Raw genomic sequence first — 21258 nt, forward strand, 5'->3', positions numbered from 1 at the left:
AAAGTTGCTTCCTTTTGCCTAAAGTTTTTTCAGCTGGTTTTTGTTGTTTTTTTTTTTTTCACGAAAGCCTTTTTGTCAAAATTATTTCTAGGATCCAAGGGACATATTTATCTGGTGTCGTGTGAAGGAAGCAGAAGGAGGCGGCAGGAATCGCCCGAGATGAGCTGTGTGGGGGGCAAATGCTGCAGGTCCCGCGGGGCCCGCCGCCCCGCGCGGCCCCACCCCCCCATTTCCCGTGATGCAGCGCGCCGGCCCCGCCCCAGGACTACGCCTCCCATGATGCCCGCCGGGCGGGGCTGTGCGCGGTGACGGCAGGTGGCAGCGTGCTGCCGTCACTGAGGCGGCGCGGGGAGGGGGGGGGGGCTGTTTACGGCGCGGGTGGGGCGCGCAATACCGCCGCCAGCGAGGCCTAGTCGGCGGCGGGGGAAGCGGGCTGGGCCCGCGGCCGCACCATGTCCGCCTGCCACAGCTGTGCCGCCGCCGCCCGCCTCCTGGGCTCCACGCTGCCCTCTGCGCGGAGAGGTAACGCCGTCCCGTCCGCCCACCGACGCCCGACCGGGCGCTGCCCGCCGGCGGGGCTGGGCCCTCCGTGGGGGCCCGAGCGCCGCGGCCCCTTCCGCTTCTCTGAGGGGGAGCGCCGTTCCCTGTGGCCGCCGCGGGCTGGCAGCGCTCCGCCGTGGCGCGCCGGAGCGGGGTCAGCGGGAGCAGCCCCCCCCCGGGGCAGGGGGAGGGAGAGGAGCCCTCCGGCGCCCAGCGGCAGCCGGCCTGGGCCAGCCCGGTCTGCGGCGCTGCGATAAGGGCTGCGACTAGGCAGTGGGTGCGTGTCTCGGCCTTGCCGCCTTTTTGTGGGCTACTTACCTTTTGCTAGTGTCACCCTGGGTGGTGTGAGGGGGCGGCCGGTGTTGTGTCAGAGTTAAGGGCAGCGTTAGGTGGTGCGAAGTTCTGGGAAACTACCCGGCATTGAAATATCTCCTGGGAGACGTACATAGAGAGTTAATTTCAACGGACGTGATTTTCGGCAGCATTTGCCTAGTGTGTGTTACCCTGCAGTGCTAGCAAATGAGCTTCATTAACTGACTGATTAAAAGCCTGCCTGTTCTGCAGCCTGAACTCGAATTATGTCTTATAAAGGACTTGCCCTCAGTTAGCAAAAAGTAATTATTTCCAGCTTGGTTGAAGTATGAGACTGCACAGACAACTTACTGGAAGTTGAAATGGAGGAAAGCTGCTACTTTTTTACTACTTTTGTCCTTTTCATGGTGGTGTGGGTGGTGAGAGTTGACAATACCATGTGCTGCTTTTGGTGAAAGGCAGATGATCACCCCCAAATTGTGCTGAAAATCTCTGCTGTTGCCACGTTTGCAACAAGATTTTGAATGATTGTGCCCTCAGTAATAGCCTGATGAGTCCAAGGTGATTTATTGCCTTCAAGAGGTGAGTTAACTCATTGCAGTTGACTTTACATTTACATCTGCATTTCATGATGTCATCTGCGATGAAAGGTTTAAACCAGTACTTTCAACTCCAGCCTGTCTGGCCTCATGTAAACTGGAGAAACAATAAACTTTAAAGCAAGTAACATTCTGGGTTGACTTAAGAATTATCTTTTTTATTTTTCTTTTTTTTGGTCAGAACTAAAATCTAAAAGGTATATAAAAGAACAAATAAGACTAAAACACAGATACAGAGTAATAAGATCATTTATGCATCAGCTTTCCACAGAAGTTCTTCTAAAAAAGAATAACCTTGGTGCATTTTTGTTGTTGTAACAGATTACGTCTTCTGCCAGGTACTTTGTTTGTTGTTGCTGGTTGGTACAAATGTGAGAGTATTCAGAGTACGTGGATCAATCTAGTCCGTCAAGCGTTGTGTGGGACAAGGAGGAGACTTCTGTCAGTCTCCCTGTCACTTCCTTATAGATTAGATTCTATAAGGCAATAGATTCTTCCAGGATATTTGAGGCTCGGCCCAAAAGTCATGATTTCTTTCCTCAAGTATCAACTAAAGGTTAATAAGGTGTGAAGGAGCCTCCCAGTATTTCTTAACACACTAATCTGAATGCCTTGGATAGATGCCAATTTGCTGTTTCAAAAAAAAACCCCAGCTCTGACTGCCAGCTACGTGTGTGAGTGAATACTGCTGTGCTAGCCAGCTGTTGCATATTTGAACATTTATCAGTATCTGGAAGTTGCCGGACATTGGGCTGGACTGTTGATTTCTCCTGAAAATCTGCCTCTGGGCTTATTTATGCAAGAAAGTAGTTGTGATAACTTTCTTACTACTTTATTCTCTAACTGTACAACTGTATTTTATTAAAAATAATCACTCGGACCTCATGATAAGCACAGGGACAAAGCATTTTGTGTTTAGCCACAAGGTGTTGTAGCAGTAATATGTTTGGGGTTTTTTTTCTGGTTTAGCCCATCTATACCCTTTAGAGTTCAGCATGTGTAGCAATGCTCCCCAAAGGCTGGCCAGCTAAGACTTTTGTGAAAGTGAATTTAACAGCAACAAAGGCATTACAGTGTGGGTGTAATGCTGCTGGCTATGGATCTGCTGCCAGCATCCTGTCAAATGCTGGAGGTGAAGCCCCACAGCTGCGGTGTTTCTGATCAGTAGATGGGCACAGTCAGTAATGTGGCACTTACTAGCTCAGTACTTGATGCTGTATATAGTTTCATAGTTTATCCAATACAGTTTTCAATATTTTCTGTGTCACAGGAGTACGGTGGATCAAAATCAGTCATCTTTAGTCCATGTGCAGTGCTTAGTGGTAAAACACTTAGTTTCTGTATTACAGATTTTTAAAAAGATTACATTTTTAGTTGTTAAAAATAACTGCAAACGATCCTCAAGTTCAGGAATCTTAAGCAGCGTATAAGTTAATAAAACAACTTCAAATCTTATTTGACACTGTCATCTTGGTTGTGGCTTTGCAGAAGCCTGTGAGGGTTTTGCTGATAAATTTAAGCTTGTTCATAATGCTTTTCTTTATTTTTCTATTTTTCCGTTATAGTAGCAAGGTGAATTTTCTTAAGTGTCCTCTTTCAACTAAGATTCCAGCTCTTGGTTGTCATTATTACCTGTTTCAGAGCAGATTAACTGTACTCTGTACTCCTCTTGCCATTCATACTGTTCTTATTATTTTTTTAGAAGATTTTTTTGCATTTCTCTAGGATTCTCTCTAATAGTGAAACCATGTATTGTCAGCAATTTTGTAGTTGTCATTGTTGCTATATAGCTCTTTTGTCAAGTAAGGCACAGAGTTCTTGCCAAACCAGAGAGCAAGTGAGAATTTTGCCACTTGAGATGAGAGATAGATTCCAAGCTCTTGTCTGTGCTGAGATGTTGAAATCTCAAGCACAGTATTTGTTGATTCACATCATACCTAGTCATGAAATGTAATCCTGCCCGCTGTTGCAAGAGGAGGAAAAGGCTGTTTAGTTTCTCAATGAGGTGTTTTTTTTCATGTTGGCAATAAGCTATTTCAACAAAGTTAAAATTACAGTGAATTTTTGCTTGTGTGTGTCTGTCAGCATGTGCCAAATATAACACTACCTTTCAGTTTTCCTCAGGACAACCTTTTCTGTGAAGTGGTACCTCAATTCCTGGAAACTAGTTTTTAGTAGAGTTCATGAGTGAAAGCCAGATCCAGACGTGCAGTCTGTGAGTCTGAGGCACTTTTTTGGTAATTTTTGCATAATAAGGGGACATTTCAAAGGTCTCTTTCTGACTTCAGGGGTTGAATTATTTCACAATAAATTCTGGATGTTGATCGTATTTATAATTCTGAGGATTGATTTCATAACTGGGATGTTCCCTATTTCATGACACAATGGGACTCTCAGTTATCTGATGTTAGAGGACCTGAAATTACTTTTGGGTCATTTTTGGACAATCCAGGCAGCTTTTAATGTGATGAACATTAAGGTGGTAAAGAGAATTTATTTTGGATAACTGAAATTTGGATGTTGATTTCTGTTGTGGAAGCCTTTGATCTCCATTTAAGGTAAATAAATTCTGGGGTTTGGTGGCACTTGTATTAGAACTAGAGTATTTTTGATGTTTAATTTTCATGTGTGTTTGGGTTTTTTTTTAGGTATTACTTGTGGTCGTACACGCATCCCTGTTTTAGGAAAACTTGGGACTTTTGAAACGCGTTCCCTAAGACGAATTCCTCTTAGAAACTTCTCAGAAACACCAGCGTATTTTGCTTCAAAGGATGGTGCAAGCAAGGATGCTTCTGGCGATGGAAGCAAGGTAATCTCATGCATTAGGTTTTTCAATAGTTTATATAAAATGTTTCTTTAATTTTTTTAGTAGATTATTTCCTTAGAATATTCCTGAAATTTTTTCTAACTTGACGTTTCTGATCCTTCAAATTGCTACAAGTGATGGTGAAGAAAAATGTAATTTGTTAGCAGACAAACTTCGTAAGCGCCCCATAACACTTTTCCCAGTTTTATGAATCTTTTTGCCTAGTGTAAAGGGACACTTGAAAATTTCGTAGAATGTTGCAAATCCACAACAGGTTTCAATATCTCAGGAAAAAGTAGTAATCAGAACTATTCTTCAAAAGTCTGCTACTCCAAAGTAGGCTTTTTAAAGTAAGTACATCTTGAAATTCTTTTTTCAGCATTGATTTGTTTATACTAAACAAGACAAGTTTGTGAGGAGGCTAGCTTTATTATTGTTAATATTGTAGTCTATTTTCATCCTAGTCTTTCTCTATAGTTATAGTTAATAAACAGCTTCTTCAGATAAATGATTACCTGAGAATAAAACTGCTCTTTAGTCAGCAAATAATATTCTGAGAGTTCACAGGCAGTAATGTCGCCTTACAATGGCATATTGTGACATCTGAGGAACTGTCTGGGTGACACAGGTGTGTTCTGAAGGTTCAGATTAAACTTTTTTTAAAAATAAGAAAGATAAACCTTTTTTTAATAGTCTTTTTTCTTGAGAAGGTTTCAAGGAGAACTGAGGTGGTAAGCAAGGTTTAAAAAAAATGGGTGACTGCCTTAGAAAAGGGAAGAGAGATCTTTGCTGTTTACTCAAATATAGTAGCTTTCATTAATAACCAAAGTATGAAGGCATAGAATGGATATAGATTTAAAATTTTTTAACCTTGAACACCACTAAGCAGGGTAACACAGGGAAAGATAAGTACGTGTCTGTCAGGGAATTCTGCTGTAGAAGTAAAAAACCATAAGTATTCCAAGCAATTTCTGAGATGCTTGTTTTATAGGCCATATGTACCCTACAGCCATCTGCCAGCATAGCTACATCTGTCAAGGACGTGAGAAGAGTTGTGGCTTCAGAAATCCTTAGAATCAACACAGTTGCGATAATGAAATTACTCTCTCTATAAGTATGACTTGTTTTTTTCTCTGGGGTTAGTATAAATTACATGGAAATATACTATTAAAACGTTCTTGCTGTAGTTTAGCTTGTTATCATTCTAGTGTCAGTCAAGCGGTTCTAACATAGATGGGTGTCCAAAATTGGCAGACCTGGGAAATGCAGATGTGTGTACATTTCAAAGTGTTTATATCCTGTTTTTCTAAGTTTTTGAAGTCTTTAAAAAAATCCTGACAATAGTTATTTTGTCATTCAGCTGTTGCGGTATTCACATTAGTGGATTCCATAAACACACTGCTAAATGCCTGATGTTAACAGCTCCATTGTTTGGGGCTAATTGTCTGGAAATCTTTTTTAGAAGTCTGTCGGTGAGGGAGGTGGTAAAAAGTCAAGTTCTGGAAGCTCTGGGAAAGGAGGGAACCAGCTGCGCTGCCCGAAGTGTGGTGACTTGTGCACACATGTGGAGACTTTTGTGTGTAAGTTGTAATGATACTTTCTTTTTTAAATAGCCACAGATGTGACTGTATTTGTGATCTAATGTAGTCCTGATAGCTAAGTTTTAGCCTACCTAATTATACAATGTCAAAAAATTTGCTATGTGTGGTTGGGCCACGTTGGCTTGATCATGTATTGTCTCTGTGGATATGTTTGTGTAATTTCCTGTGATGTGTGGTGGAGCAAAGTATGGCCGTGGAATTCAGACTGCAACTGTGAGTATGCAGTTTTATCCAGGTAGGAGGTTGTAAAGTCCAACTAGAAAATCCAAAATGTGTCAGGTACCTGGTGTTCAGCAGCAACAGCTGCTTTTTTTGAAGTGCAGTCCAAATTCATACCGGTTCTGCTTTAGGTTCAATCAGACTTGAGGACATTGCTCCTTGTTTGAGTGCTAATGAGGCCAGCTTAGAAAATAGTTGCCAGAAAGCAAATACCCATTGTTAGCTGGTGGGTCTTGAGGAGGAAGTATCAAGTTATAATCAGACTTGTACACTAAGAAGCTTAAGACAAGGTCAGCGTAAACTTGTTCAACAGTTGTTAGTATCACAGTTGGTGAAAATAATGAGCGGATGTGCTATTATTTGCTGCTACTTATATAAAATACTATTTAATAAAAATGATCAAACGTCATGAATCACAAGACAATTCTATACTAACATATTTATTTATGTTAGATAAAAGGATAAGTCCTCAGCTGCTATTTTTTTCCAGAAATAATAAGCTTTTTTTTGTTGTTTGCTTTTTGCCTATAGTTTCAAACTTTTCTGCAAAAGCTGGCGCTAGTTGATGTAACTAGAAGTACAACCCTATGTGGTGTTCAGTGTATCAGTCTCTCCTTGGACTAGATGTGGTTGAAAATAGTGGAAGGATTTTTAACCTCATTTTCGTTCTTATCAGATGGTTCATGAGTAGACACAGACATTTTGAAACTCTCCCTTCCCCGTTTGCTCCTCTTGTTACTGGAGTTTGTGCTTTTATCTGGAAATACCACTAAGGCGTTGCCCCGGAGTAGAAGCAGCAGTGTAACAACAAACAAACCAAAAACTAATAGGAAAAAAGAAATCTGTCCTGTTCTGCCCGAAATGAGTGGGTTGCAGGTTGTGTTAAACATACTGTAACTTGATTTGTCAGATAAGCGTTTCATGTTGCTTAGTCAGGAAAAATGATGAATTTGCTCAATTCTGGTTTGAATTACCAAACTGCAGAGCCTTAAGTCAATACTTAAAGCAAAAGGAAAATACGCAATTAGCATTTGTTTCAGTCTTTAAATATTAGGTTTTTCAGTCATTTTGTAAGAAGTAGGGAAACAAAATCCTAACTAAAAGCCACATTTATTAATAAATTAATTGCTATCGAGTTGTAGTGTGACAGGCTGGTTGTCTGGTGGAGTTTGTTTTTAATGGGGCTTCACTTTGTATCTGCAAATCTTGCACAAGGATTTGCTTGGCAATGCTTTTTCCAGTAATTAACAATTAAGGCAGAAGATGATGCAAACCAAAAGGAATTTTGCTTTGACACACTTTCTCAGCAGTTCCTGTATTGGTTTTGGTTGTGAGACTCTGTAAGAAGAGTTTTGTGATCAGTGAAATAAGATGTGAGCCTCAGATATAGGGTGAAATCCAATAGCTGTAAAGCTGATTGGCATAAGAAGCCTTACCTAGGCGCTGCTTTTACTGTCTCCACCTGATGCCGTCAGGTTAGCTCCCATCCTCCAAAGCAAGACTTCCCTGCTATTGTACCTACTTAATAGGCAAGAAGCTTCCCTGCTTGCTTTCCTGATGTGTTTTTACCTTATAGCATCTCAACCCTACAAGTGTTTTTGAGATTAATCCTCTGATTGTTTTTGCTTCCTGTATGTATTTTGGAAATGCGGCCTTTCTCTTTGATAAGGTCAGCTTGTATGGTATTTAGAAATCTCTTTGAAATGCAGCCTCCGTGGTAACGTTGCCTGAATCAAAAACCAACACTTGACTTGAATTTTAGTATACTGTAAATATTTGCAGACATCTTAATGACAGTGAAGTGGTTTGACAGGAAGCTCTTTGCTGTGCTTTCATGTGTTTGCTAAAAGAACTTGTGAAAACATGCCAGTATTTGAGAATAGCAAAGTTGCTTGCAATTTTGAGTTTTAGGGAGATAGAAGTACTCGAAATTGGTTTCCTTGCATTTCAGAGCAACCTTCTCAGTTCTCTTTGTTCTGTTAAACTTACATTGATACTTTTTCCCAGATTGCTGTGTAGATACAGAAACTGGCCAGTTTTACAGCTGTGTTTTGATAACTAAGTCTGCTCCCCCAGGCACCCTGTACATCAGAGTTTCTCTGTAACCATTGACCTTACTGGTCTTGCTGAAAATTGGGAAGATCTCTAATAACCTTCCTCTGTGCTGCCTGGAGTAATTGATAAAAAGTGTACTCTAAACAATATTTTGTTTTTGGTGAATGATGTTTTGAAGATGCACAATAGTATTCTTACAGCCTGCTATTTTATTTTCTATTTTTTTTAACCGTTCCGGTGGACCTAAAAAGGGGGCAAGTATTCTTGTGGCGCTTTCATCCTAATTAAGCTGACTGTTAGCATTGTATAAGGAAGGACAACCACCTCATGGCACTGCAGTCATCAAGAGTATCAGAGGTGTTTTGAGTGAGCACTGGGAGAAAGTTTGGGGGGTTTCCCGACAATTTTCCCTACAAAATTGTTGCTAAATGATAGTTATGTAGGAGCAGTGGGTGCTTGCAAGTGGTTCTTCATCTTGTCCCATCAGGCAGATAACCCAGGAGAACTTCCTAGTATTTATATGAATTTTCTTTGGAGTAGAGTTAATAAAGCTGTGATGGTCACAGTGTTATGTGCTACATTCTTAAAATAATTTGCTGGTCTTACTTATCCAGTCATAAGGTATGCTTAGTATTAAAAAAAACCCCAAACAACAAAACCCAACAAAAAAAAACAAACAAAAAACCACACCTGCTCCTCTTTTGCTGATGTTAGATCTATGGGAGGCAATAACAAGTTATAAATAAGCAGCTTGTTTATTGCTAGAGGCTGTTATTAAAATGAGCTGGTTCAAGCTGTTTTCTAAAAACTTCTTATGATTTCAGAAGTTTTGATGTTGAAGCTTTTCATGTGGTGGTTTTGCTACGTTTACTTTTAATTGAATACATTTACTAATTTATTTACTTTAAATCAGTCCTGTTGCACATGATTTGCATTTAATAGCATAGTAGTATGGTCAGAAAAGATCTATTTTTGATTACAATAATTACAAATTTATTCTTTACTGTCTATTTTTGTTTATTTCAACTTTGCTTTTCCAAAGGGAGGAAAAAAGGTAGTGCAAGTTCTAGTTCGCAGGCTTTTGAAGCCAATCTTTGCAGAGAACATGATTTCTTGAGATACAGTTCACAAAGTCAGTGGTAGAAGTGTTTGGCTTTTGGAATTTGAAAGAAATTTGTTCTGCTCCTGGCAGTAAAAATAAATAAGCAAAAGATCTTGCAAAACATCAAAGTCCCGATCATCTGTTGCATACCACAGCTGCCTCTTGTTGGGATGAGCCCTTTGTGTGACCCCACTGTGCTCTGTGTCCTGGGCTTAGGTGACTGAACCATGCTCCATAGTGTTCCACAGCCAGTGGGATGCAGAGACTGGGAGCTGCCACAGCTGTCCTTTCCTGAGTCTGCTGCATGCCGTCTTTGAGATTGACGGTGTAGATTGCTTCCTGTACTTTAGAGTAGTTGGTCCCTAACCACAATTACGTTTTTGCCTGCTAGTTTGAGTTAGGAACTGTTACTGTGTAGTTAAAGCCCTCGTTAATTTTACATCGCTCTGAGATGCAAAGTTTCCTCTTCTGAGTGTAGTGCTATTGAAGAAGTATGAAATAGATTTTTACTTTTTAATCCCTTGTTTGGTTGCTGCCCTGCATTGTGACTTTTTGGGCAAGTTGTATTCCCTCTGTGTCAAATTTCATAGTCCAATAATTTGTTTTAAATCTTCTAAGGTAAAGGAAGGGGAAGTGTGTAAACAAAGAGGTGACTGTGCTGTCTTACAGGTGCTTGCCCTTTGTATGACAAATGGGGCAGTTGAATGAATGCTAAGCAGTTCCTCTTACTGTTTTGTTTTACTTTTCTGTAGCTTCCACCCGTTTTGTGAAGTGCGAAAAGTGTCACCATTTTTTTGTTGTACTGTCAGAGGCAGACACAAAAAAGAGCATCATTAAAGAGCCTGAGTCAGCAGCAGAAGCAGTGAAATTGGCATTCCAGCAGAAGCCACCACCTCCACCGAAAAAGGTATGGTTCTTAATTTCATCCCAGTGTTTCCTTCTGTTACAGCCTGGTGAAATGCTTTACTTCTTAATCTGCATCAGGTGTGTAACAGTTCACTTTGACACAGCAACAAGCAATAAAGAAGATTAGCTCAAGATTAAACCTTTGAGAGCTATATGACCCAGCAGGACTCTGATAAAAGGAACAAGTAGATTCGGTAAAAGCAGCTGGGCTTGTTTTCCTCTGCCTTTGTCTTGTGACTGAAGTCCAGTACCTTCATTTTCTCCTTGTGGCCCTGCTAACCTCAACCCTCACCGTCCATAGTATCTTCCATTTCCTGCAATGGCCTCGTATTCTGCACCCTTACGTTAGCAGCTTCCTTCTGTAGCTGCAGAACCTTTTATTTGGCCTGTTTGTGGGTGAGAACTGTGGCTGGTCAGCTTGTGGCAATGACCCATCTTAAATCATTTGGTTTCCCTCTCTCGAATAATGCAGGAGCTTGTTGTGTTTCTCAGTTTCTAGTGCACTGTAATGGTTTCTGAAGCTGCACGTGGCTCCTGGTTAGGCCTCTTTTAAGAAATTTAAGTATACTTGAAATTTCTGTTCCTCTTACAAATTTGGGTGAAAATGACAATGGATTTAAATATTCTTAGGGGAGAACTGACAGACACAGCATGATTGTGTAAGCACCGTGGTTTTAAGTAAACTCATCAACAGCAATGTATTTTGTATTTTAGATGCAGGGCTTCTGTTTCTTAGTTCTGTAATGGTTGGTTTAGACCAAAGTCCATCTTTGGCACAGTACACTATTTTTTCTTTTCTGCTGCAAGATGATTTAGAAGTGTTACTAAGATGGAGTTACCTTTCAGATTTATAACTACCTCGACAAATACGTTGTTGGTCAGTGTTTTGCCAAGAAGGTGCTTTCAGTTGCTGTGTACAATCATTACAAGAGGATCTACAATAACATCCCAGCTAACCTGAGACAGCAAGCAGAAGTTGAAAAGCAGACTTCTCTAACACCAAGAGGTTTGTATGATGTTTTGTACTTTTTCTGGTCAAACAGAACCCATCATTTCATGGCCCTAACTTAACAAACCTGACAAAGGTTTTACCTTGATGGTAGATGTTCTGTATATGTAAAAGAATTTCTATCAAATTTAATTTTCACTGTACGTGAACTTCTGTGATCTATTTAAATAGTAATCCAGAAGGTTTATAGTGCCATGGGTATTAAAAGTTTAGTGGTTTTACTGACACATTATTAGATATTTAACTTTATAAAGTGAGTCTCCTAAATTTTTCTTTCTAGTCTCATTTACAGCTTAATGGTAAATCTGCTGCTTAATCTGCAAGCAACAACTAAGACAATATTTTGCATAGGTAATTTGATGAATAATTAGCTTTCTAACCTTACTTGCTGCTGTTGGCAGCATCTGTTGGTGACCATAGTATTCATAGTATTGTTCCATATCTAGCAGGTGTAGATGGAGTTACTCTTGGCAGTACTTTTGCTACTAAGTGTGTAGCTATGTTGATCTAATTTATTTTTAGAAGTAGGATTCAGTTACTGTTTCTGATTCAAAGTGTACCTTGATTTTTTTTTTTTAAGGTGTTTTGTTTGGTCTTGCAAAAAATAGTATGCTAGGCAAACAGAAAAGAAATCTTCCTTTTGTGAATTTACGTAAAGAAGTATTTTAACTGAGGGGAAAACACTAGTAGCACTGGCCTGGCAATGGTAGAGAGCAGTTGTGTACTTGGCACTGGAAAGTTCCCGACCCTCCACAGAAAGATAAAATGGTGCACATCCAGAGAGACTGGCAGTAAATGCTTATGACAGATAGTACTTTGAAATATGTGAAATCCTACATTATAACACTTGGATATAAACGTGAGAGTTTAAGGCAGCCTTTTCAAACCAAAATTATATTTTTGCATTTTTCCCCCTTCTAGAAGTGGTTTTAAAATTAAAATCTAATCAGAGGTAATAATTGTGACAGTTTTCAGTTGTAGAAAGCTTGCTGTCATTTTAAAAGCGTGGAAGCTGGGGTTTGGATTAATTTTGGCAGCAATAAAAACTAATTCATGTGGGAGTGTCTTGTTAGAAGTACATTCGTACACAGTGATGAGATATTCAGAAGAGGGCAAGAGGTGGAGAATTTATAAACTTTTTATAAACCTATATTTTATTACTGTTTTCATCCTCTCTCTTAGAATTAGAAATCAGAAGACGGGAGGATGAGTACAGATTTACAAGTAAGTGAACTCTCTCCTCATGTCCTCCTCTGCAATATTTACTCTTTTGATGTTAACATAGAATAGTCTTTAGTGACTGCTAGTTTTGAAATGCTGGGTAAACTTCTCTTTGCTTTTCTTCTGCAAGTAAGTTTAATTGAAGGCATTGAGTATGCTTTTTAACAGAGGTGGCTATGATTTGACTCTTTTTATCTAGTTCTAGGTGGAAAGCAGGTAAATTGTAAAATACAATCTTTTATGAAGTTAAATAATCATCTGTCCTTAGAATTATTCTCAGTAAACCAAATGAAATGTAGATTTTATTTTTTCTTTACTTAGATCTGAGGTGCGATGATATTAGTAATGACATACAGAATATGATGTGAGGTAAAAAATAAAGGAAGTTATGCAACTGTTTTCTGCAGGGTATTTGCACTCTTAATATGCGCTGTCACCTTGAAATTCAGAATGTTGCTGCTTTTTGTCTGGGTGATGTCAGTTATGTTTATTTTCAGTCCACTGGTGCTCTCACTGGCTATTGAACTTCTTTAGTCTGTGAACTTATTCCTTAGTCTAGTGTAGGTCATTTGGAATCACGGTTATTGTTCTTGAAACCAATTTTCTTGATCTTCAAAATTCTACCCTGCAAGCCAATTAAAAAATTGCTCTGAAATTAAAAAAGTGCTCTGAAAAAAGAAAATCCAACTGAATGTCTGTATCCATGTGTAGAGACAAAACCTGTAACAACCTGAGGCAAGTCTTTAACTCTTGAGACTAGAGCTGTGCATTGCTTTTGTAGTTGTTACAGTATGCCAATTCTTGTACTTTTTCATCATAGAGAGCAACAGTTTGGGTTTATTTCTTGTGTTAAAAAATAACTCATTTTAACTGTAATTTTTTATAATTTGTAAAAACTAAAAATGTCTCTAGTTTTTAATATAGAGGAATATTTTTAGATAATCCACTGTACCATTGGAAACTATTTTTGTAAATATAAATATAGGCTTGTGCAAAAATAGTTGGAACTCATGTTTTGGTACTAATTGTGCCATATTGCTGTTGCAGTCCTATCTGTAAACTTCTCTACAGATAGAATTATAGATTTGCAGAACAAAACAGAAGAACCAAGCTTTTATTGTGCATGTAAGGTAATGACAGACCTTGTGAGCGCTCAAACAGTACTGTTATTCTCTTCAGAACTACTGCAGATTGCTGGAATCAGTCCACACGGTAATGCTTTAGGAGCATCGATGCAGCAACAAATGAACCAGCAGATACCTCAGGAAAAACGGGGAGGAGAGGTACTAGATTCGCCCAATGATGACATAAAACTTGAAAAAAGTAATATTTTGCTGCTTGGACCAACTGGATCAGGTATATAGCTGTGTGTTTTTATAGGTGTCAGATTTTTCTTAGAATTGATTATTAACAAGTCATTTTCCTCTTTTGTGAATATTCCAGTCTGGTGTATAAAAAGCTGGGGGTTTTGTGCTTTCATGCCATGGTAATAAGCTGAGCTAAATGACCTTGAAAAGAAAGCGGATCTAGTCATGTGTGGGGTTTTTTTGTTTTGTTTGGGTGGGGTTTTTTATACTTATATTTACTGGCTGATTAAAAGATGCAACTTCCACTAAGCTAAAATAAAATACATTTAAAGTTTCTGTTACATGTTAGTTAGATGTTAGATGGCAAGCTGAGAAGATGCAGTTAGAAAGTGTTGGTTAGCGCCTGGGACAGATCAGTTGCAGGGGAGATAAAAGAGAAATTATATTTGTATGTTCATAAGAAGTGGAAGTGTTTGTGCTGAAGACAGCATTTTGTAGACTATTTGGGAGAACATTCACTGAAGAATTTTTTAATTCTGTTTCTCCCCAACTTCAAAGCAGGAGCACTGGACTTTGCACTGCACCCTGAGTGTCTGCAAAGGTCTACTGATTTATTTAATGTTTAATCTATGCAAGTACATGTATTCTGTTTTTTATATTGTGTGACATCTTATTTGTGATACTGTATGCATTTCAAGCTGCCTCAAATGTGTACTGTTAGTCTAATTCAGAAATAGAGCTTGCCAATGTAAAAAACACTGTTGATGAACACTAGCTCCCTTGAAAAATGTTCTGATATGAATATATGAACATGCTGGCATCATTCAAAAAGTCTACTAACAGTAATAATGATCCTATGGTAAATATTTTGGTTTGTGTGCTCTAGAGAAATGTATGGTAGTTGTAACATATGGTTTTTATTTTATCAGGTAAAACCTTGCTGGCTCAGACTCTAGCTAAATGCCTAGATGTACCTTTTGCTATCTGTGATTGTACTACCTTGACTCAAGCTGGCTATGTTGGTGAAGACATCGAATCTGTCATTGCAAAACTCCTGCAAGATGCCAACTATAATGTAGAAAAAGCTCAGCAAGGTAAACTTTTACAGTATGTTTTCTGAAGTTCATTCATAGACTGTGTTCATCTCGCCTAAGTGCTCTAAACTTTGAGACCACCAGTACTTCTGTAATATATATTCCTGTTGCATGTACTTGAAACTTTAACTCACTAAATCAGAAATAATAAACCTGAAAAAAGCTTGAAGCATATCTTGTAGTTTTTTTACGCTTGTCCATAGTTGGACAGGATTGCATACATTTTTGCAATTCATAGTATGGAGGTAGAAAAGACTGCTGCTGTATTAAATTATGTTCTTCCCTGTGTGTAAGTTCTTGCTTCTCTTTGAAAAGTGGAGTCTTCCTTAAATCCATTTGCTGTAACTGCAGGAATTGTTTTTCTGGATGAAGTAGATAAGATTGGCAGTGTGCCTGGTATTCATCAGTTACGGGATGTCGGAGGAGAAGGTGTTCAACAAGTAGGTATTTTTTGTGGAGTAATTTTACTTCATAAGTGAACAGCTGGTCAAGTCTATGTATCATCCTACTATGTGTCAAATATCATGGGAGTTTATAGAGTCATAGTTCTTCAGTTCCTTAATTATTAACCTTTGAAACCCTCATCTTTCCTTTTTACTTTTTTCATTCAAAAAAACTCTAAAAATCTCAAAAGTAACTCAAGACTGCTTCACAGAAATGTTTTAATTGAAAAACATCTTCATAGCATTCACATAGCAACTTGCATAACATAGGCAAAAATAGATAACTTTTTCTGTTTTGACAAAACTTGAAGTAACTTGTTAGTAAGCGCAGCTCATGATGTTCATGGGAGTCACTTTAAAGGAAGACTTGTCTGTCCCTGAGTGGAATTGTCTTACATGGAGAACAGATTCCTTTAAACGCTTACTGTTACTGTAAAGGCATAAGGGAGCAAAAAATGTAAGTACATCTGTGAAAGTAACCACAGTATGGTGTGCTGCCTTATATGATGCTACACATTAGAATTTTATATTTCTTCTTTCTTCTTTCTTCCTTAGGGCTTGTTAAAATTACTAGAAGGCACAATAGTAAATGTTCCAGAAAAGAATTCTCGTAAACTACGTGGAGAAACGGTGCAGGTTGACACAACAAACATCCTCTTTGTAGCTTCTGGTGCTTTTAATGGTCTTGACAGAATTATCAGCAGGAGGAAAAATGAAAAAGTGAGTGCATCAGGCTGTGTTTGAACTGAAAAATTATCTTAATTACTGTTCGCAGTACTGACTTCTCAAGGTCTTGCTATATTTATACTCCCACTGTTTGTAGAGCAGTGGGTTTCCATCTGTTACCTGGGAGCTTGAGGTCAAGCCTAAGAAAGGTAGCAAAGAACAAGCCTGTTGTTAGTAGGCTTAAGTAGCTTGCTGTGGTCTTCCACAGAGACATTCTTAGCATATGCAAACAGGAAAAAAATAGGGGGTGAAAAAGGTTGAAAACTGTTGGTAGAGAACTTGCTGTCTGTACTAGAGTGGTAAACGCTTTAAATTGTCATGTCCAATGTTTCTTAAAAAGGGAGTGTGTGAAACAGTTCTAGCAGTTGTAATAGGATTTCTTTCAGTTGGAGTGTACCAAGTACGAAACTGAGAAAACCTTTGGATGTTAGTAGAAAGAGGCTCTTGCTGTTGATGCTCAGATAGTTTGAGCTATCATTATCTTAAAATACCTAGTCATGCAGTTCACTATTTTTTGTGTTAATGTCTGGGGACAGAATTCTGGCTGCAGCTTTCTGACAAAATGTGCACGCTGTCTTTAATGAGAGTGACTGAAATCCAAATAACCGTTCATGGTAATTCATGTAGCTTTTCATGTAAGCACACTTGCATGCATTTGCTTCACTTCTGAACAGCCCTTTTCAGCATCACTGGTATTTGTAAACGTGGTGGGACATGTTACTACTAACCTTTTTTAAGAAAAAAACTTGCTCTTAGGCTGAGGTGTTGATACTTTACTGAGGGAATTAAATGTTATAAGAAACTGATTGTGTGCAAGGGGTCTAATTTTAGTATTGGTAACTTCTTGAGCTTGAGTGAGTATGTAATGACATAATCGGTTGCTTCCGTTTTTTTAATGCACGTGGAATGTGATTTAGTTGCATAAAGAAAACTTTAGTAAAGTTCTGTAAGTACAACATGTTTGTTTTGCAGTACCTAGGATTTGGGACACCATCTAACATGGGAAAAGGCAGAAGGGCTGCAGCAGCAGCTGATCTTGCTAATATAAGTGGAGAGTCTGATCCACATGAAGATATTGAAGAAAAAGATCGCTTGCTGCGTCATGTGGAAGCCAGAGATCTCATTGAGTTTGGCATGATTCCTGAGTTTGTGGGACGCTTGCCTGTTGTGGTTCCTCTGCACAGCCTAGATGAGAAAACCCTTGTACGGATTCTCACTGAGCCACGAAATGCTGTGGTTCCTCAATACCAGGCACTATTCAGCATGGATAAGGTTTGAATTTTTATTCGACAGCTCTTCAATATTTTTTGTTTATAAAGCAATCTAAAATATCAATTGGAATCACTTCTTGTCCCTACATGTGCACCTCCCCGCTCTGAAAAAGTAGTAAGCTAATTCGTTAAAACCTGACTGGTTTAGATTGGGTGCTTGTCCTTGTGGGGCAAGTAATCTGGAAATAGTTGGACCATTCTTCATGTTAGTGTTCAAATGAACATGTGTGACCTTGCCTAATAGGCATCAAGAGCCACTTCATGTACTGCAGAGGTATTTATAGTACTTGTAGGTAAAGGGCCGTAGTCCCTACTGGTAATGTTAGTCACAAACAAAGTCTAGCTGAAGGTTTGTATATGCAGCTTAAATGTTAAATGTTCTGGTCTGTAACAGGTAAATATTACTGTTAGTTATTTTCAGCAACGCACGCACTGTCGCACTCAAGACAATGTTGAGTTACAAATGAAATGATGAACTAAGCTTACCATTTTTCTTTATGTAGTGTGAATTAAATGTAACTGAAGATGCATTGAAGGCTATAGCCAGACTGGCCCTGGACAGAAAAACTGGTGCAAGAGGTCTTCGATCTATAATGGTGAGTAAATTAAGTCTCACTGAGTAAATGAAGCTATGTATGTTTGTGTGTATGGACCTAACAGAGACAATTTTCAGTCAAAACCTCACTTAATTCTGGGTCTTTTATGGGTACACTAAGTCTCTTTTTAAAACTTAGTGTATTCAGAGTTCTTCCAAGAAAACTCTCTAGCTCTGAAAATCGCTTGCTGACCATGTTGTTACGTAGAAGAAGGCATACAGAAATACTTTTTCCATCTTGCTTTCTTTCAGGAAAAGCTGTTGCTGGAGCCCATGTTTGAAGTGCCCAATTCTGACATTGTGTGCGTGGAAGTTGACAAAGATGTTGTAGAAGGCAAAAAAGAGCCAGGATACATTAGGTAAAACCGTAACGGAAGTATCAGAACAGACTAGTAATGTGGCTAGACAGGTATTCTGATGTTTGCTGTAGGAAGGAGCATGTAAACACAAAACCATGCACACAACCTAGAAAGGATCTGATTCTCTGTATACTGTACACAGCTGAATTAGTGCCTGTTCTGTCCTAGAGACTTTGGGTTTGTATTGCTTCAGTTTTTAATAGAAATTGTAAAATAAAACGATACGATGGTACTTTTAAGCCTTTTCTGTGTGTGTGTATACCTGTAGAAATAGAAATAAATTATAAGCATCATAAGTTAACAGTAAAAACCTGAAGTTTAATTGTGACTGTACTGAAATTTCTGAAATGGAACTCTTTCTTTCCTCCTCCTACCACTGTGAGGTGGCTTTTTTTTATGCAAGCTCCGGGCTGCTGCAGTTTTCCTCTCTGTTGCTCTTGCAGCAGAGGAGAGCCACAAAGGCACATCTATTGATTTGCTGAACTCATGTTAATTAATGTTGTAAAGGTTGTATTATGGTAATGAAGTGGTGAAATGCTGAAAGCACTGGATAAATCTGGATTTAAAAAAAATAATAATTAATTAGAGTGAACAAAAGATGGAGTTGAGAGGGAATGGGTCAGGTCTGAAAACACAGGTCTGAAACTTAGTAACTCTGGCTTGGTTTCTACGCCTGACAACTTACTTTTGAGTGACTTCCTCCGCTGAGGTACATGCTTTGCATTCATCTGTGTCTGTGCCGAAGCTTGGCTCAGCACACCTTGCGTCTCAGAGGGGGTGGTTGCACTGGAAAGTATTAGCTTACACGCATGGCTGCCTTAAGTGATTTTGTAGAGCACCAGCATTCATGTTTGCTGGAAATGTTTGATTTAATCAGTAAATTTATGACTTAACTGAATTCAATAGCCTTTTGATTTTCAGTAATGAGACTCCATACTGGTTGTAAGGTAAATTGGCATAGTGCCATTTTCAGATCAGAAACTCATTTAGCAGATGGATGCTTGTCAGGACACTTGTGGTTGGGGGCACTTTGCAGGTGGCATGTTTACCAGAAGCTATGGAAACTGTCTCCTTCCTCAATTTCTGAAGTATCTGATCAGTTCGTTTTAATTATAGGGCTCCCACTAAAGATTCGTCTGAAGAAGAATACGACTCTGGCGTTGAGGAAGAAGGCTGGCCTCGACAAGCAGATGCTGCAAACCATTAAATACTGTCAGAATGCTTGCCCGCATAAAGCGCACTTGGTTATTTCCTTACGATTGTCTCTGGCTTCAGTCTGATACTAAAGGCATTGGATCTATTGTGGATACGATACATGATGAGGAACTTTATTAGATAAATCAGATCATGTATTTTATTGCAACATCACATAGACTTATTTGATGGGCATTGTGTGGACTTGGATAGCATAATGTTCAAATATGAAATGTATATTACACTTGTTCAATTAAAATGTATAGCAAATACAGCAGCACCTGGATTGCTCTTTCTAGAACCTAAAACAGCAGTGCAGGTGCTGCCAATAGTTAGATTTTACAATAATGTTACTCTACAAATGGGAAATCAAGATTAATAATTAGTAGAGGGTGAATAAACCATTAGCTCCTCATACGGCTGACGGGGGGGTGCGTTCAGGTCAGTGTTAGGTACCTGCTGGTGTTTGAAACCCGATGGGTGTTGGAGTGACTTTGTTACATTGGTGGGGGAGGAAGCCCTTGCAACAGGATTTTGGAAAAACTGGGACACACTTTATGGCACTACTGGGAGATTTTGCTGAAATGCGACACGAGTTTGTTACAGTAATTTGAATGCAATATCAAATAATATCCTTTCCTTCACCCTTCCATTAGGACTAAGTTTTAGTCACCTTGAATACTGTGAAAGACGGTGAAGTCAGTAATTTGCTAATTTTTCCAGAGGGGTAAACAAGGTTTCTGGGAAGTGGTAAGCCATCTGAATTTGGATGAGAAGGAGACAGAAATTTTTAAATATTAATGTTCTAATATAGTACATCTTGTTTAACATATTGGAACTATCATGCATCAATTTTTTGGTGCCAGGTATTTGCCCAACCTATCTTATAATGTTAAGAGATGAAAGAAGTACATGTATAATATTTTTGATGTAATCGGTAGTGATTGTTCACATGACAGTGCTTTTTAAGTTATACGCTCAAATGCTAGTATTGCGTCTTGTGGGTGTCTTGATTTTTTTTTCTTTTTTTTTTTAGTCGCACAGCAAAGCAATCCTCCCTCTTTTGTTCTACACCGAAATTAATTCAATCCTTTAGGAAAGTCTTTGTAAAAACACTAAAGGACCTGTATGTCTTTGATTTTCGTTTTAGGAATTATGTTGCTTACAACGTTTTGTCCTTTGGTGATACGTGGACTTCAGTTTTACCAAGCCTTTTTTCTAAACTATTAATTCATGCTATTTAAATAAAACTTCGGTCATTCTTTTTGGTCTAGTGGGTGTGTTAGGACAGGAAAGGATACTTGCAGATGTGTTGACCTTGGTTTTGCTGTTAATTTTCTGTCATGTAAATTTTATGTAATACTTGTGATCTTACCTAGCAGTGTGACATGCAGCTGCAGCCAGGTGCAACAGATACTTCCCTTAGGATTTCAGGGTTTTTCCGGGTTAAATGACCCACTAATGGTTCAGACAAAGCTGCGGTTTGGAGTTGAGGATATTCTTGGGAGAAGCTTGGTCCCCTCACAGTGGGAATCTGTGGTGAACTATCTGTAACTGCATCCTCACTTTTCCTCTTTGTAGAGTGGGAAAAAAAAATATAACTGCTTTTAATTGAGTCCTTTAATTCACATCCTTTTTTAAATGGATTAAAAAAAAAAAAGAAAACAACAAACCATTTTAGGTGAAAACTGTTCAACAACTTGGTTTTGAAAGTTGTTTGGAATTATGTAATCCAGAATGTTTTTAAGGAAACAAAATGCTGTGTAACTACAGTTTGTACTTCACCTCTGGCGTTTGAATAAAACAAAGCGAATATTCAAGCAGCGGAGAGTTGTCGTCATCCCCAGAAAGTTTAAAGTTTGGCGCTTTAGGAGGGTTTTTTTTGTTTGTTTTGAAGGG

General features: G+C 38.9%; 1 protein-coding gene across 2 annotated transcripts; it reads left to right on the top strand.

The window, feature by feature from the left end:
* The first annotated feature begins 362 nt into the window (after positions 1-362).
* CLPX (caseinolytic mitochondrial matrix peptidase chaperone subunit X) lies at positions 363-21179 on the top strand. 2 transcript variants are annotated; one of them, XM_056345268.1, is made up of 14 exons: positions 363-522; positions 4100-4260; positions 5720-5837; positions 9987-10141; positions 10987-11146; positions 12332-12373; positions 13550-13726; positions 14607-14771; positions 15123-15211; positions 15770-15934; positions 16913-17212; positions 17715-17807; positions 18059-18165; positions 19282-21179. In XM_056345268.1, exons 1-14 carry the CDS (start codon positions 453-455, stop codon positions 19370-19372), a joined length of 1893 nt encoding a protein of 630 aa, XP_056201243.1. In that variant the 5' UTR covers positions 363-452; the 3' UTR covers positions 19373-21179. The 2 variants fall into 2 exon arrangements, with proteins under 2 accessions (XP_056201243.1, XP_056201244.1); XM_056345269.1 differs by lacking the exon at positions 12332-12373.
* The last annotated feature ends 79 nt before the right edge of the window (positions 21180-21258 follow it).

This window comes from Falco biarmicus, chromosome 7 (genome assembly GCF_023638135.1).
Source record: "Falco biarmicus isolate bFalBia1 chromosome 7, bFalBia1.pri, whole genome shotgun sequence".
Taxonomy (NCBI): domain Eukaryota; kingdom Metazoa; phylum Chordata; class Aves; order Falconiformes; family Falconidae; genus Falco; species Falco biarmicus.